Here is a 15,729-nt window from a genome sequence, read left to right on the forward strand (position 1 = left end):
TCCACTATATATCCATTTGGAAAAATTTTATTGTGCGGTATAAACAAATACAAATAGCAAATATTTTATAGCTTACAGTCTAAAAGAGTATATTTTATAATTTATAATATATAACATACTGAAGCACAATAAATTATAGTATACTAAAATTATATATTAAATTAATCTATTAGATGCTACAGTATGCAGCATCTAATACAGTTATGCAGAGGTGATTATTTCTATTTATATTTGTATATATACAGAAAAACAGACTACTTAGTACAAATATATATTCAATAATATTTCATGAATAAATGTTCTAAATGGAAACCAAATTGTGATATAATTCTTCTTAATAAAATATTTTTCTAACACACAATCTGTGAACACTTTGACCTATACTATAGCTATCTTCCCTCTATTTTAAATGCAAACAGAAAATAAAAACTTAAAAGAGCTGAAGTAAATCTGATTTTTTTTAAATGTGCTTTTCATGCTATTTTCCAGAACAATCTCAAACTTCACACAAGATGTAATATATGTGATTGTGATGAGTAATTTCAGATATAATAATCTCCCAATTTAAGAGCTGAAATTGTCTTATTAATTATAAAAGTATTTATTTTATGCCACCTTTAACAGAATAAACCTAATATAACTCAAATAAATTGTCATTTATAACAGCACTTTTATACCAAGCTATCTGTGCAGTTCTTGCTCCAGATGTTTCACGGGAACTAGACCAAGAGTAACTCTGGGCCTTGGTTTATTTTTCAAAATGTTTGGTTTTGTCTTCAATAACACAACTAGCGCTTTGCCAACCATGTCTGTACACACTGCAGGGTACTCAGAACTCTGCAATATTACACCTATCCCTATGGTTACTGTGCCATATCAATTATTATGACATAAACATAGCAAAAACTGAATGTAGAAGTAATTGAGATGAGGGCTTAACTTATACTTTCATTAAAATGCTCTCAAGATTAAGCATGTATATTATAACAATGCTGCATAATGCCCATGGAGGCTACCAGAGATATGGGAGTCTTTTAAGTTAATATATACATTTCTACCGTAAAATGACAATACTCTTCCACCATGACAAGTATTCCAAAGAATTGTAATTTATTAAAAAAAAAAAATCACTTTGTCTTCCATCCAGAGAATGTGGTGCAATTCCTTGTCACCCATTTGACAATATCATTGAATGCTCTACAAATTAATTTTTTTCACTATGAAGCTAATTGTCACCTTCCCCAAATTTGATATTCTTTCTAGTTATTTCATTTTGTCAGTGGCATCCCCATTCCTCTACGCTGAAAACCTTGGCATTTTTAGCCAGTCAAATCGTGCTGTTTCCTCTCAGCTTTGTTCTCTCTGTCTCCTCTTGACTTCAGTCCTGGATTACTCTCTCTGTTATTTCATCTTTCTAATCCAATCTCTTCCATGCAATAGTCATTTAGAAATCTGTTGGGTTAATGCTACTTAAACATTATATTCATTGCATCAGGCCTTTGATCACCATATTAAATCCACGTTGACATCTCCATTATCTCACCTCATATCTCACAACTTGCAACAGCTAAGTTTCCAGTTATAGCATCACTTTTTCTTTTCCTCCTTCCAGAATCATTCTCTGCTCTTACCTACACATAGGTCTTCCCTTTCCCTTATTAAAACTTTGAAGTGTTCTTTAAGCTATAACTCAAATTCTGCAGGATCCGTAATGATTCTTTCAGCTTCATTGGTTCACACCAATCTCTGATTTCTAAATGTGATTATTTTCATATTTAACATTTTGTGCTTGTTCTGGGGTTGGACATACAGTAGCAGGTGCCTAAAGTCATTCTGGAGATAAGGAGTAAGTGTATGCATGTATGAATGAATAAAAATGATAAATAACATACGGGTTGTATTTACTTTTCTAACTTCTGAGTAAGCTCATCATATTGAACATTTTAAATTGTTGAGCACATTCTAGGCATTTTACAGGCATTTTAAAATTGAAAACCACAAATGGACAATCATCATGTTCCCTTAAAATATTTCACTTACATTAAGGCATACTAATACATATATTATGAAGTAAAGTAATCCAAAATACTACCTAACCAGGTAAGATATCAGTTTTGATAAAAATCTCCAATATGTGTGCTCCCAAAATGAGACATCTTATGTAGTTCTGTATAATTTAAAATCAGATCTTGCCCTGTTTTTCATTATCTTTTTGTATCCTATCTCAATTACATTTTCTGTATGTCTGGAAATAAAATAATAAAAATGTCATCAAAATAATCTCAATTATATCTCACATTTTTTTTCTTGTAGTAGTATGGGTCCACATCTTCCAAGGGCTCTGACACCATTCCTTGAGAAAGGTTTCCATAAATAAATGGAAGCTCTTTGCCAACTTCCAAGTCAGGATTTGGCTTTAAATCTTCTTCATGTTCCTCATTATGTGTTTTAGCAATATGCTGTTTTATAAGTTCAAAAGACTCTTTAGTGAAGGGAACAAGGCCCTTAGGTTCTGGTGAAGCCAACATTTCCAATTTTGTACCTGCAAAAAATTCTACATTAAAGTTGGGTATACTAATAAAACCATAAAAGTACAAAAGGTTGGGACATGAAAAATAGAGACCAGTAAACTGAATGCATGCATTTAAAGAACATATTCCTTACTTTTGTAGAAATCTAAGTTGTCCTGAGTTTTATTGTACTTAATATCAAACTTAATTTGTAATTTCACGAGTAACTCAATATACTTCACTTATTCATTGTTTTAAACTCTTTCTTTTACTGAAATCTACCTTTCAACTTCTCCATTATAATAAAAGAGATATTTTTTAGAAAGATCTTTTTTGCTAGAGATACTTTTTCTGGTCAAATCCAATTATTTCCCTGGGAGACACATTTACAAATTGACTACACTTTTCTTCTTTAAACTTACTCTGCATTGGCTCGCACCCTGCTCTTCCATGTATCTTTTTGTATCTCTGATTACTTTTTTAAAATCAATTACAGTATCGGTCAAATATTAACCCAAATTTTAACTCTGATATCTCTTAAGGGTTTGCCTTCTTCCTCTGCTATATCTATCATTCTGATGAATGCATGGGCAAACAGAGTTTTAATTACTCTTTGCATACAAATATTTATCAAGTACATGAGAATATTTCCCAAACGCTTTCTTCCCCCAGCTGTCTATATAGTAACTTCACCAAAGGCAGCAACTTAACAGGTAAAAACAAAATTATTTATCTTTCTGCATTACTAGAATTACTCTTTAATCTGTGAGCCACTGTAAAAATAAAAACTCAAACTGATCACCTTGAAAATTACTCATGGTATTTTTCTCTCTGTCATCAATCCTTACACACAAAATATTTTTCTTTCAACAATTTTCTATTATGATTCTTGAATACTATTTATTTATATATGTCCTTGAATGTAATCATCTTTATAATTCTATCTTTGGGGTACTCCAGTAGTCTTCACATATTTCAACTCTAGTCTTTACCTATTTCAAGATATCCTATAGGCAACTCAAAGTAGTGTTCATTAAATATAATTTCATGCATCAATTCGCCATTCATGAACCTGGTTCTTTTTTCACACATACAAACATTTTATTTTACTAATTTGTTCCAGTCCAATTCCTGTCAAAATTTACCCTTCCAAAGATTCTATTCAATGTCAATTGATTGATTTTTATTCATTTGTTTGTCTAAACACTCTCTGTAATTTTATTATTGCAATTAAAGATAATAAATTTTGGTTTTGATACTGTGGCATTTTGCATCTGTGTATTTTCTTTCACGGTGCTGGCACTAGCTGAGTTACTTCCATAAGATCTTCCCAAGACAGAAATCACCCACACATATATATACTCACACATACGTTCTACTTCAGAATTTTTCACTGTTGTGCAAAAGAGAGTTGTTTAATACTTTCACACATTACTTGTCTATTAATTAAAAGTAAGCAAAAGATAAGTTATTTAATATTATTGGAACACCATTCATGGCAAGAATCAGACTTCACTGCTAACATAACTAAATGACAGGCAGGATATATTTTAAATATACAAAACGCAATCTTGTAGACATTCAAGGGGAGGATACATGGTACATTTCTGTGTCATAAATGTTCTGTGGAAAATAAAAATGAGAAGTAAAGATGAAAATAAAATATTGGAATGACTACTTATGCCTTTTGTGGAATCAAGTTTTCTGGGTTTTGCTTTGCTTTTCATATCTGCTGCATTCTACTTAAAGAATGGCTTCCTTTTCTTACTTCTAACAATGCACATAGACTAAAAATATTGACAGTCTGTTAACTCTATTTGGTTTTCAGTTCTGACCACAAACCTGTAACATATGTCTCAAAAAAAAAAAAAAAAAAAAAAAAGATAAACAGAAATATGCTTTGACTGAGCCCAGCCTCTGGATTCATTTACAAGAACCAGTCACAAATGACTGGTTCAGTCGTTTGTAATCAAAGACAGGGATATTTTTGCAATAGCAGTTGTTTCTTAAGCCCAAGTCCCTCAAGAGATGTTTCAGAGATAGGGCATGAGGAAATTTTCAAGGGAAGGATATGTACTAGGAAGATCAACATATATCTACTTAGAGTTGTCTTCCTAGACTAATGGTATAAAAACTCACCTAAAAATTTACTTATTTCTAAATATCTGAGACGTTAAAAATTTGCTAAGATTATCTATAGATACCATATAGATACACACATTTACAAACATGCATATGGTCACATTTCACATATTAAACTTCATTAAGGGGAGAGAAGATGCTCTGAATAAGTACAATTTATGAGTATAAGCTACAGATAACTAAGTTTTCTCTTACATATGAAATCTTTTTCCCTTTAAAATAGCCTTTCAGGCCGGGCGCAGTGGCTCACACTTGTAATCCCAGCACTTTGGGAGGTCGAGGCGGGCAGATCACGAGGTCAGGAGATCTAGACCATCCTAGCTAACACAGTGAAACCCCGTCTCTACTAAAAATACAAAAAAATTAGCCGGGCGTGGCGGCGGGCACCTGTAGTCCCAGCTACTCTGAGGCTGAGGCAGGAGAATGACGTGAACCCGGGAGGCGGAGCTTGCAGTGAGCTGTGATCTCCCCACTGCACTCCAACCGGGTCGACAGAGCAAGACTCCATCTCAAAAAAAAAAAAAAAAAAAAAAAGCCTTTCAAAATATTTTTACACAGAGATCCTTGGATGTATATTAAATAATTTATAAATAACTTATTGGTTATCTTTATAAACATTCTTTACTATATTATGATAAAATATAGTGATGCTCCCAAAGGCAACTGCTGAATGATCCTGTTATACTTTTAGAGTTTTGTTTCCTGCCTTAGCAATTAACTGTGACTTGACATTTTCTTGGTATTTCTAATCTCCTCCTTCTATGTGGAAAGAGAATATCTAAATTTTCTGGGTTAAGAACTAAAGGTTGTTGAACCTCTTCAAAGAAAAAATTCATGGGCTTTGTGACAGTTACTGGCTGCTCAGGGACTTTTTTTTACATGAACCAACCCTATTCATGCTCTATTTTCTCACCATAAGCCTTGATTATTTAATAAGGAAAATGAAGTAAAATATATGTATTTGAATGTTAGTAAGTCAAACTGTAAAATGTCTCACAAGATAAAAAAACACGTGCTAGACAGCATTAAAATAAGATAGGCCTATAAGGACTCAGGGTTTTTGTCTAAAGGCTGGTGGCCAATGGATACGACATACCCAAGTTATCGATATTCTATATGACTTATTCAACATATCAACAATTTAGGTTGTGATAGAGAAACAACCTAGTAGAAACAAATAAAATCATGATCTTTGAACTCAGACCTACAGTCAAATCCTGAACTCTGTTACTAATGTTCTAAGAAACCTCAGTCAAATTATTTAACATCCCTGAACATATTTTCTCAGTCATCAAATTGGGATTCCTCCTCAGGTTAAATAAGGATAAATCAAAATAATATGAGTAAAAATACCTAGTACAGTGTCTGGCACATAATACTTGGAAAATAAATATAAATTTTTAACTGTGATAAAATTTGCTATATTAGAATGGTGAGTCAAATTTACTAGAAAAAATACAATAGAAATACTTGTAAAACTTCAAAATTTGGACTAAAATACTCATCAGCACAAGTACAGTAGAGAAGAGATATGCTTTTGTAACAGAGAAAGTTGTCAAGGGATTTTACTTAATAGTAACTGCAATACAAATCAATACTAATTTGTGTCTGCCAAGAACACTAATATAACCTCTATCTGTGTTGATGGAAGATGCAGGAGGCAGTCCTTCTCTACCATGCTGTAATCCAAGAACACCACACCTAAAAGGCATGTACATAAACTGAAGGGTCTTCAAATGGAACCAGAAGGCTGATTAAGTAAAATAGAACAATTTACAGACAAGCTAAAAGAATGGAGAATGTATAGTTGAGGTGGAAAAAACTCAAGTACAATCTTACTATTTCCAAGTATCCAAATGGTTCTAACATGGAAGAGAAATTAGACTTTCATGTTGTTCAAAAAATATGAACTAGAATCAATGAGGTGAAGCCAGAAGAGATTTGGCTCGAGAAACTAAAGATCTTTCTAATAGCTGTCAAAAATGAAATGGGTTGATTTGGACATCAGACCTTCCCCTACTACCAACATGGAAACACATACTTCTTGACAGGGAGTGGGATGATTTAAATAGATCTGAATATTGGTTGTTAATTTCCACATCTTATAATTTTGGAACATTCTAAGGTTAAGATCATTGGATTGAATTTGTTGCACAGTTTCACATGATATAAAAGTCTGACTGAAATATTAGCTAACTAAAACTATGCAACACTGAATTAACAAAATCAATACATTTTTGATATTTTTAGGGATTTGTTCTGATTGCTAACAAATATTACTAAACTAACGTAAGTTAAGAACATTGACCTTAAAAGAAGACACAAAAAGAGGGTACAAACTTCTTGCATGGATGCTGCCATTAATGAAAATGGTTTAAATACCTTCTATCGAAACCACAAGACCCAATTTGCCAGCCTGTCTTCCTATTGCATAATCCTAGTATAATATCCCCTTTTTTTTTCCTTTTACTACTCCATAAAAAATAACCTTGGACTCTTCATTTTGCCACCCCCCAGCTATAAGACCTTAGTAACATCACCTGACCTTTCCTCATATGTAAAATTTGGAATTCCTCATATATCTCACAAGGTTTTAAAGATTCAATCAAACCACAAAGAAATCCTGGACCACAGTAGTGGTTTCATCAGTACTGATTCTGTCATTCAACTCAGTCACTTATCCTAGAAGATTGTTTTAGTGATAATTTTGATGCTGAATGAAACTACCCTGGGTTGCTGACTAGATGAATGAATGAATGAATGGACAGCAGGCATTGCCTTCTGTGATACTGCAAAACAAAAAAAAATGCAAGCACTTATCAAATGGAAGTGGCATGCATCCAACTTCTAGATGGTTGAGTGCAGACTGTTAAATTATTAATCATTAAATCATAATTCAGTAAAATCATTTCTGTGGGGAATTTATGTAATATGGTCCAGGCACTATGCTTTCTGGTGAGCCATCTTAATACAGCACTAAAGTCTGCAAAAATATAGAAAGATTAATAGTTAATCCATCCATTAGACTTCTTTCTGAAAAATTGAATAGCTAAAGTAAACTTTTGGCAATAATTGTATAAAAGTCAATTGTATCAAGTCCAGATTTGGACACTAACAAATTCATTGTACCAATATTTTATATTGTTGACTGAAATGGAATCCATTTCTGTTGAATATCAGTTGGCATTTGCAGGAGCAGCAGAAGTACATGGAAATGGGGTGAATTCTTATAGAAAAAAAAAATTCTTCTTGAAATGAATTTCAAATTTAAGTATGAGCCAAAATTTATTTTAATCTTTATGGAAATTATTATTATGGCCATGCTTACCAAGTACCATTTTTAAAGCACTGAACTAGATGTTTCTAATTAAATTATCTTATTTTCTCACATATCTTCCTTATGATTACCATTTTAAGGATGGGGAAACAGTGTTTGATCAGTATAATGACTTTTCCATCATTGTATAGCTCTTCATAAAGGTGGTAGAAATAAATGCTAATCTAGGTATTTAAATCTAAATGTTGGTACACTTAAACTACCCTGCAAAAATACTTATGATATATACTTTTTGGGGGCAAGTGTAAACAATTGATACTTCTGTATGGCTACTTTAGAAACGTCCAAAAACCAGTGAGCTCACTGGGATAATTTAGCCACCAACTTGCACAACTGAGTAGCTGACAGGTTGATGTAAGGTGGGAGTGTCTAGAAATTTTCTTTAGGTAAATGTTGTCAAAGTAAAACATTTTCTGTTTTGTAAAACCGAAGGTGAGCAAGCATAGAGGACATTAATTTAAAGGGGACATAGTACTGCCTAGCATGGTCTGGATTTAGGGAACTCATTATTATAGGAATTGTAGTTGGAGACCTACTGCAATAGAAGTGAAAGAAAGCATCAGATAATAACTTGACCAGCTTCTTATGGATATAAGAGGTGAACACATGACTGGCCAATCCAATCAATGAACCAACTCAAAATTTTGAATTTAGATCTAAAAACACAAAATAAGAGGGGAGTGGATAATCCATTTTTGCAAGAGAAACAGAAGCTTCAGTAGCAATTTGGGAAGCAGTAATATCAATGGAGCCTACAGCTGTCTCCAGTGTGACATTTTTGGTGGTTTGAGGATGAAGTATTATTTATGTCCACTGGACTGGTTTTGTCATTTGACATTGGCCGTGGTCTTGGCTGCATCTTAGTACCTGTCTGAGCACAGGTAGTAGTTTTAGTCTATCACATAATTTCACTTCCCCATGCCAATTTTGTTACTGTGATTAAGCATAATTTGAAGTATTAGTATAATATGGAATCTACATAACTATTGACTAGTTTATTTCAGAAGAAAGTGGGGAAATCGAAGATATTCAATAACTGATAGAGGGAAGCTTGTAAAAAATGCTTTTTTATTGGTATATTCACACTTAGGTGGACATTCTATCAGTCACTGAATCAGTGTTAGTTCCCACCAATCACTTTTTCTCTCTTCTATGTCCCAATTTCCATAAAGGCTTTGGAGCATAAGATATAGTTCAAATGAATTTGGGTTTACTTTTCTTTTACAGGCATTTTAAAGATTGAGTATTCACTGCTTTTAGTTATGCGGATAGTGTGGGTTTTGTGTAGGTTTGTTATATTTAGTTGTATAGTTTTGGGTACATATTATGTTGTATTTGTTTTTCTTGTTGTACTGCATTGTTTGTGGAACACCTACAGGAAGGTTCGGAAGTGGGCAGTTCTCATTATCCCTGGCTCCATGCACTACTTGCATTAAAATAAATTCCAGATGGCTCGACTATGTAAATGTAAAATAAAATTTAAATTTAAAATAACAAAACTTATAAAATCAATCATATATAAATTTATTTTTAATAATTTAAAATGGAAATCTTAGTTTAATGAAGTAAAGTGCTGATTAGGGTATGAAAAAAACACTCAAACTTTTTTTGATCATATAAAATAGTATAATTATTCTAAGAGGAAATCTGGTACTGTTTATAAATAAAAGTGTTTACACTTTATCCTAGCGATTCGAGCAACAGAGACTTGACCCTTGGGTACAAATGTCAAACCAATTTATGCACTCAAATATGTTCACAGTAGTGTAATTTTTATACATGAGAAACAGTCAACATGTATCTCAGGTGCAGCCACTAAAAAAGATTATAGTACATCCTTAAAAGGAACTACTATTATTTTTTGTTATTCTGTAACTATATTGAATTTTAAAGTTAAATACATAGAGAATGACTTAAAAATAGAAACAAGTGTTAACTGGGAAATAATGTGTCTCTTGATATCTTAATACATTTTTTTAAAAGACTAATAGCTTGTTTCTAGGTTTGTACATAGATAATGGGTTCTCATAGTGAAGGCTATATAATCTGGCTTGTATGACTGACAGTCATTCATATAAAGAATATGGACTATGGGGAAAGCATCGGCTTAGAAATTAGGGAAAGATAATGTCTTTTATTTTTTGGTGGGTTTGAGGCACATGCGAAACAACTAAAAGAACAATTCAGATATCAGAAATATAAATCTGGAGGTTAATATATGTAATTAAACTGTATATATGTGTACATGTTTTACATGCAAATATAAATAGGTATATTTATGTACATATGAGTGTGTATATTAATGTATATATAGTATATGGTTATATGGTTATATAAATATATAAATAGCTGAAACACAGAGAAATAAAAAGATTATGTGCATCTGCAAAATGTGTGAAATTCTTTATGGAGTGATTACAAGGGTAGCATATTGAAAAGCACCTACCTATTATAATTTATGATTTAAAAATCTAATCTAGAAGGCTAAAGATTTTATATATCATCACTAATACATGTTTTAAGTCACATGGCTCATATAGTAGTAAGGTATATCACAGTCAAATCTTGAAAAAATTTGGAAAAAATGACATATTATAAATTAGGAAATATTGATTAAGCATGATCACTGCCTTCTTAGCAGAAAATAAAAAGGAAACCAGAAGACAGTATAACAATATCTTTAAGGTGTCAAAGGAAAAAGAAATTTAAAACTAGAATTCTACATACAGAAAAAATACTCCAAGAATGAAGACAAAATAAATATATTTTCACATATTTAAGATGGAAATTTCTATGTTTAAGAAGGAATGAAGAGAATGAAAAATAATAAATATATGGGAATATATTTTTTTAAAGCATAAGTACCCAAAACTGGAAATAGTCCATCAAGACGAGAATAGATTTATAAAAATAAAAATGGAAGTCTATTTATCCAATAGAATAAAATTAGCAAAATAATCAATGAACTACTAATACACATGACAGTGACTGAGTGACAAAAACATTGTGCTGAGTGAAAGAAGTCTTACATCAAAGACTACAAACTATATGATCCAATTTATATGAAGTGCTAGAAGAGAGCAAGCTAATCTTGGGAGTAGGGTAGGAATTGACTGTGAAGGTGTGATGATCTCTGTGGTGATGGTAATGTTCAATATCCTGTTAGCGACTTGCAGCACACCGGTGCACACATTCGTCAAAACGATAAAATAGTACCCTTCAGATTTGTGCTTTTACTTTACCTTCAAAAAAACAATAAACAAATACTGAATTCTAGTTACTTATATGAATCACACAGTGTTTACGTATTAAGATTTACTGTGGTTTGCAATGTATTTTGAAAAGTATCAAAAATTAAGAATTGATGCATGGTTTGAGGGATGAACACAGGGAAAGATATATGATCAAGTAAATACAAAATAATAATTGAAGACACTAGTTATTGAGAATATAGTTATTCTTTGCCGTTCTGCCAACTATTCTAGGTGTTTGAGATATTTTATCATAAATATTTGGGGAAAAGATTTAATTATGGAGCAAAATTGTCTGCATTCAAATCTGGGCTTTATCATTTTCTAACTGTAACCTTAGGCAAGGTGTTTAACCTCTCCATGCTTCAGCTTTCCCCCCTATAAAATGGAAATAATAAGGGTACCTACCTCATAGATTAATATGAATATTGAATGAGTTAAGACATATAAAGCACTTAGCACAATGCCTGCCAGGTACTATGCACTCAAGAAACATTAGCTATTACTAGTTCTAATCCTTTAAAGCACTGTATTTTTATTTTTATCCATCTTTTTAATGGAAATATTATCTTACTTCCCAGAACTTAGAGGATACGTAGAACTTAATTTTCTTTTACTGATAACGCAAAATGATAATAATAATAGTAATACATTAGAATGATAATCTGTCACATTTTAACATTCTTAAATTATTTTTAAACTCAAAGGGCTCTGCTTTTTACATTCTTTCTTGCTTTATATATTTGTATGTCCTTTCTCATCATTTTAAGATTTGAATCTTGCTAATTTTGAGTTGCTTGTTCATATTTGCTTCATCTTCTAACAAATATCTGTAACTTGCAACCCATAAAGACCATAATAGTAGACTGCAAGTGACATCCATGATGCCCAAAAACAACAACAAAAAATCAACCACGCTGTCAAACGTTTTCCTGTTAAGAAACTCTCTTCCTTCTGCATGCCTCACCCCCGCCAACCTGATGCCCCAGTATTTTCTTGTCCTGAGCTGTAGCTTGAAGGGTAGAGATTGATGGATGATGACTGCTGGATAAATAAGGCATAGCATGCTTCTCTCTAGATTCCCAGACTCCACTCAGGTTTAGAAGAAATTGATGATATCTCTTTTCATTCTAAGTGTAATCCGAAACATGTCATAATTATTACTTAATGACTTAAAGTCCCAAGAGCAGAACTGTTTATCTGTGGGAAGATTGAGAGGCAGTCAGATGGACAGATGTAACATCCAATAAAAAACAGTCATGTACTGCTGTGAGTATTCAAGCTGTAGTCTTCAATACTGGCTCAGGCTTGACTCTATTTGTTGCATAACTCATTTATAGTCTTGGATTCTTTTTTTTTTTTTTTTTTTTTTTTTGAGACAGAGTCTCGCTCTTTTTGCCCAGGCTGGAGTGCAATAGTGCGACCTCCTCTCACTGCAACCTCCGCCCCCTGGGCTCAATCAATTCTCCTGCCTCAATCTCCAAAGTAGCTAGGATTACAGGCATCCACCACCATGCCTGGCTAATTTTTGCATTTTTAATAGAGACGGGGTTTCACCATATTGGCCAGGCTGATCTCGAACTCCTGACTTCAGGAGATCCACCCATCTCGGCCTCCTAAAGTGCTAGGATTACCGGCATGAGCCACCGTGCCCAGACAGATACTTTTTGTATTTGCATTTCTTTACTCTAGTGTGGCTATCGCTTTCTTTACTCCAACTCCTTTTCTTGCCACAGAGATTGTTCAACTCTTTTACAACTTAATAACTTCGATGTATGGCTCTTATCTTTAGATTCCTTACAATTGTGTTCTGCCCACAGTTCAGCCAGTTTTGCCTAAGGCTCTTCAATCTCTCTGCCTGACCTAGGATTCATCTATTCTGGATCCCAGTTCTAGGATTTTGGCTGGCTTTTGATTTCTAGACTGTATAAGTAACTCTATCCATTCTTATAGCTCTTGCCCTAACCTGTCTCAGGCCCCTTGAAACATATTATTAGAATATGCTATCTTGTAGAAAGAAGTTGTGAAGAAGTAAGTCTCTCCATAATAAAATCATATTCACTAATTTTTATAATTATATATTTTAACATTTTTATTTCAGATATATTAAAAAGCTATAATTTTTCTTTAAGAGATTATTCTTGCGGGTTATATTTGGCAATAAGCTTATCGACAGTTGTTACGTTTGACATTCATTTGTTGAGCAATCATTTGTGGAACATGTACTTATTAAGTGCCAAGTATGTTACCAGGCAGCAACACACTAGAAATAATAAAGTATAGTCACTAAATTTATGGACAATGGATACAGACTTGTAAACAAATAAGAACCAAGTCTTACCTTGTTAATCTCTCAAAATGATTAGTTTCAAGAGGAACAGAGACTGGAATTAAAATCATCTCAAACACTGGTGGGTCTGGTTCTACAGATTATGTGTTAAATCTCCCAATAATATAGGACAATTAATAACTCTCTTCTTGAGGGAAGGAACAGTTTAGGACATTAAGCTTCAGAATGAGAGTCAACAGCCACAATAGGATTAGAAGTCCACAAACAGTGCCGGATAACCAAAGCAAATCACACTGTCACATTTGATTGCAAATATGCTAAGATCAATGAGCAAAAGGAAGGCTTAGTGGCAGTTGAAACACTAGAAAAGGACACGAATCACTGGGAATAAGATCTTTTTGAGGGTCTCCTGCCTCACTGAGAAATGTGAGTATGACAGTGATAAAGGCAATAGAAAGGGAGGTTTCTAGGAATAAAAAGTAAAGCTGGTTCTGCCTAAAATGTTGCTGCTTGAAGCTTCAAAACAGTAAAGATCTTTGATTCCCTACCAGTAGCCCTGGGAAAGTGGTTGACCCCCACATTCTAAAGAACTCAGTGTTCCCAATTTCTCCAGATGTTCTCAAAACTTCCACTGCTTTGCAAAATAAGCCTCTACAATTCTAAATTATCCTTTGTTATCTCATCAAAAAGAGCAAGTTGTAAAGGAGCCAGGACTGTCCTGGAATTCTATTTCTAGTGGATCCAGTCTGTTAAATCCTTGACCAAAAATTCCTGGCTAGTGACCACATTAGGATTCAACAAGTGAAGAAAAGTAGGTTGTGCTGCTTCTCAGAGGAATACAAAGGAGGCTGTATGATGCAACCAGACTATAACTTGCCCTTCATCCTGAGGTCTTTGATACAAAATGGTCCCCTGAGATTCAAGACCTGATCTCTCAACTTCTGTTTAAAACATTCCAGAACTAGGACATCCCTGGGACTCTTGAGGACCTCTCAGAACTAGCTGACCTCCTTGAGTATCCTCTTAATCTGTGGTTAGCCTTAATCTGTAGATTTCCTTGACCCTTCATTGTTGCTAGCTTCTCCTCAGCAGTGGAACTAAGCTCATAGATCCACAAATGATACCCTAAATCAGTGAATAGACAGAAGAGTTCTAAACAGTGTCATATAAGGTCACTCATAAACCTCTAGCACCAAGTCTGGCTCAGTGTTAGATTCAGATAGACACAAAACCTTCAACAATGTACCAGACCCTGGAAGGTTGACTAGATATGACCGTGTCAAATCTGTAGTTCACAAGTCCTGGAGCTTCTAAGAGGATAGAGAAGATGAGAGGATGGTGACCTCTGGTTAACACGCTGGTCCTGAGAGCTATAGATAAAGAAAATCTCAGTACAGGTGATTTCAATCATGCAAGCTCTGAACTGCATATCAGAAATCTCCTGGGGATAATATTGAAAATCTAGGAGCCAGTGGCCCAATCCAGACAGACTATTTCAGAATAGCTTGTGCTGCAGCCCATTGAGATGAATCTGATGCAGACTGCTAGGCAGAAAGATGCCTTGGCTGATAGCTAAGCTTCACCCAACCACCTTTATAAAGCAAGCAGACACATCATTACATTTTCTTGTTTGTTTTTTCTCATCTGATAGCCTGAGTATGAGAGATAAAGCATATACAGGAGTTGCTGAGACAAATACGTGTTCAGCAACAGCCCTTCTCCAGAAGATTCACACTCTTTTCGTATCTTTGGGCACTGGTTTTCCCTCAGCTCTAATGACCTTGCAATGTTGGCATTCACATGGTGGAGGACCTGTTGCAAAACAGCTCTAAAGTTTGAAATCAAAAAACACGACTGGGACATTCACCTTTGCCTGTGGCTCCCACCCACCTCCAGGATAACAACTCTCTTTTCCCTTCCACTCTGTCCTCTCCTTTCCAACCCATCCAATCTCATGTTTAAGTAATGTGGCCTAAAGTTCTAGGTTACTTGGGGGCAGTTTGGGTTTATGCCTGTTGTTGAGGATTAACTATTAATTACATCCTTTCCTTTTCAAAAACATCCTGAGTTGGATGATAAATTACATGGCCACTCAATCAGTGAGCGAATGCTCTCTCTAGAGAGCCCCGTTCCCATGCAAGAGGCTGCATCAACAGCATTTCGTAACAGCAACTGCAGCTGCATCTTCTTAGACAATGA

General features: G+C 34.0%; 1 protein-coding gene across 1 annotated transcript in view; it reads right to left on the reverse strand.

Annotated features, from left to right (window-relative positions):
• SCN7A (sodium voltage-gated channel alpha subunit 7) overlaps positions 1-15,345 on the reverse strand; it is a 104,019-nt gene extending 88,674 nt beyond the window's left edge. The window contains exons 1-2 of the mRNA XM_025404749.1: positions 15,230-15,345; positions 2,298-2,542 (exon numbers count right to left, since the gene is read on the reverse strand). Of these exons, the coding sequence (XP_025260534.1) occupies positions 2,298-2,528 (231 nt within the window). The 5' untranslated portion in view covers positions 2,529-2,542; positions 15,230-15,345. The remainder of the gene's footprint in view (positions 1-2,297; positions 2,543-15,229) is intronic.
• Between the last annotated feature and the right edge of the window lie 384 nt (positions 15,346-15,729).

The sequence above is a fragment of the Theropithecus gelada genome, chromosome 12, assembly GCF_003255815.1.
Source record: "Theropithecus gelada isolate Dixy chromosome 12, Tgel_1.0, whole genome shotgun sequence".
Lineage (NCBI taxonomy): Eukaryota > Metazoa > Chordata > Mammalia > Primates > Cercopithecidae > Theropithecus > Theropithecus gelada.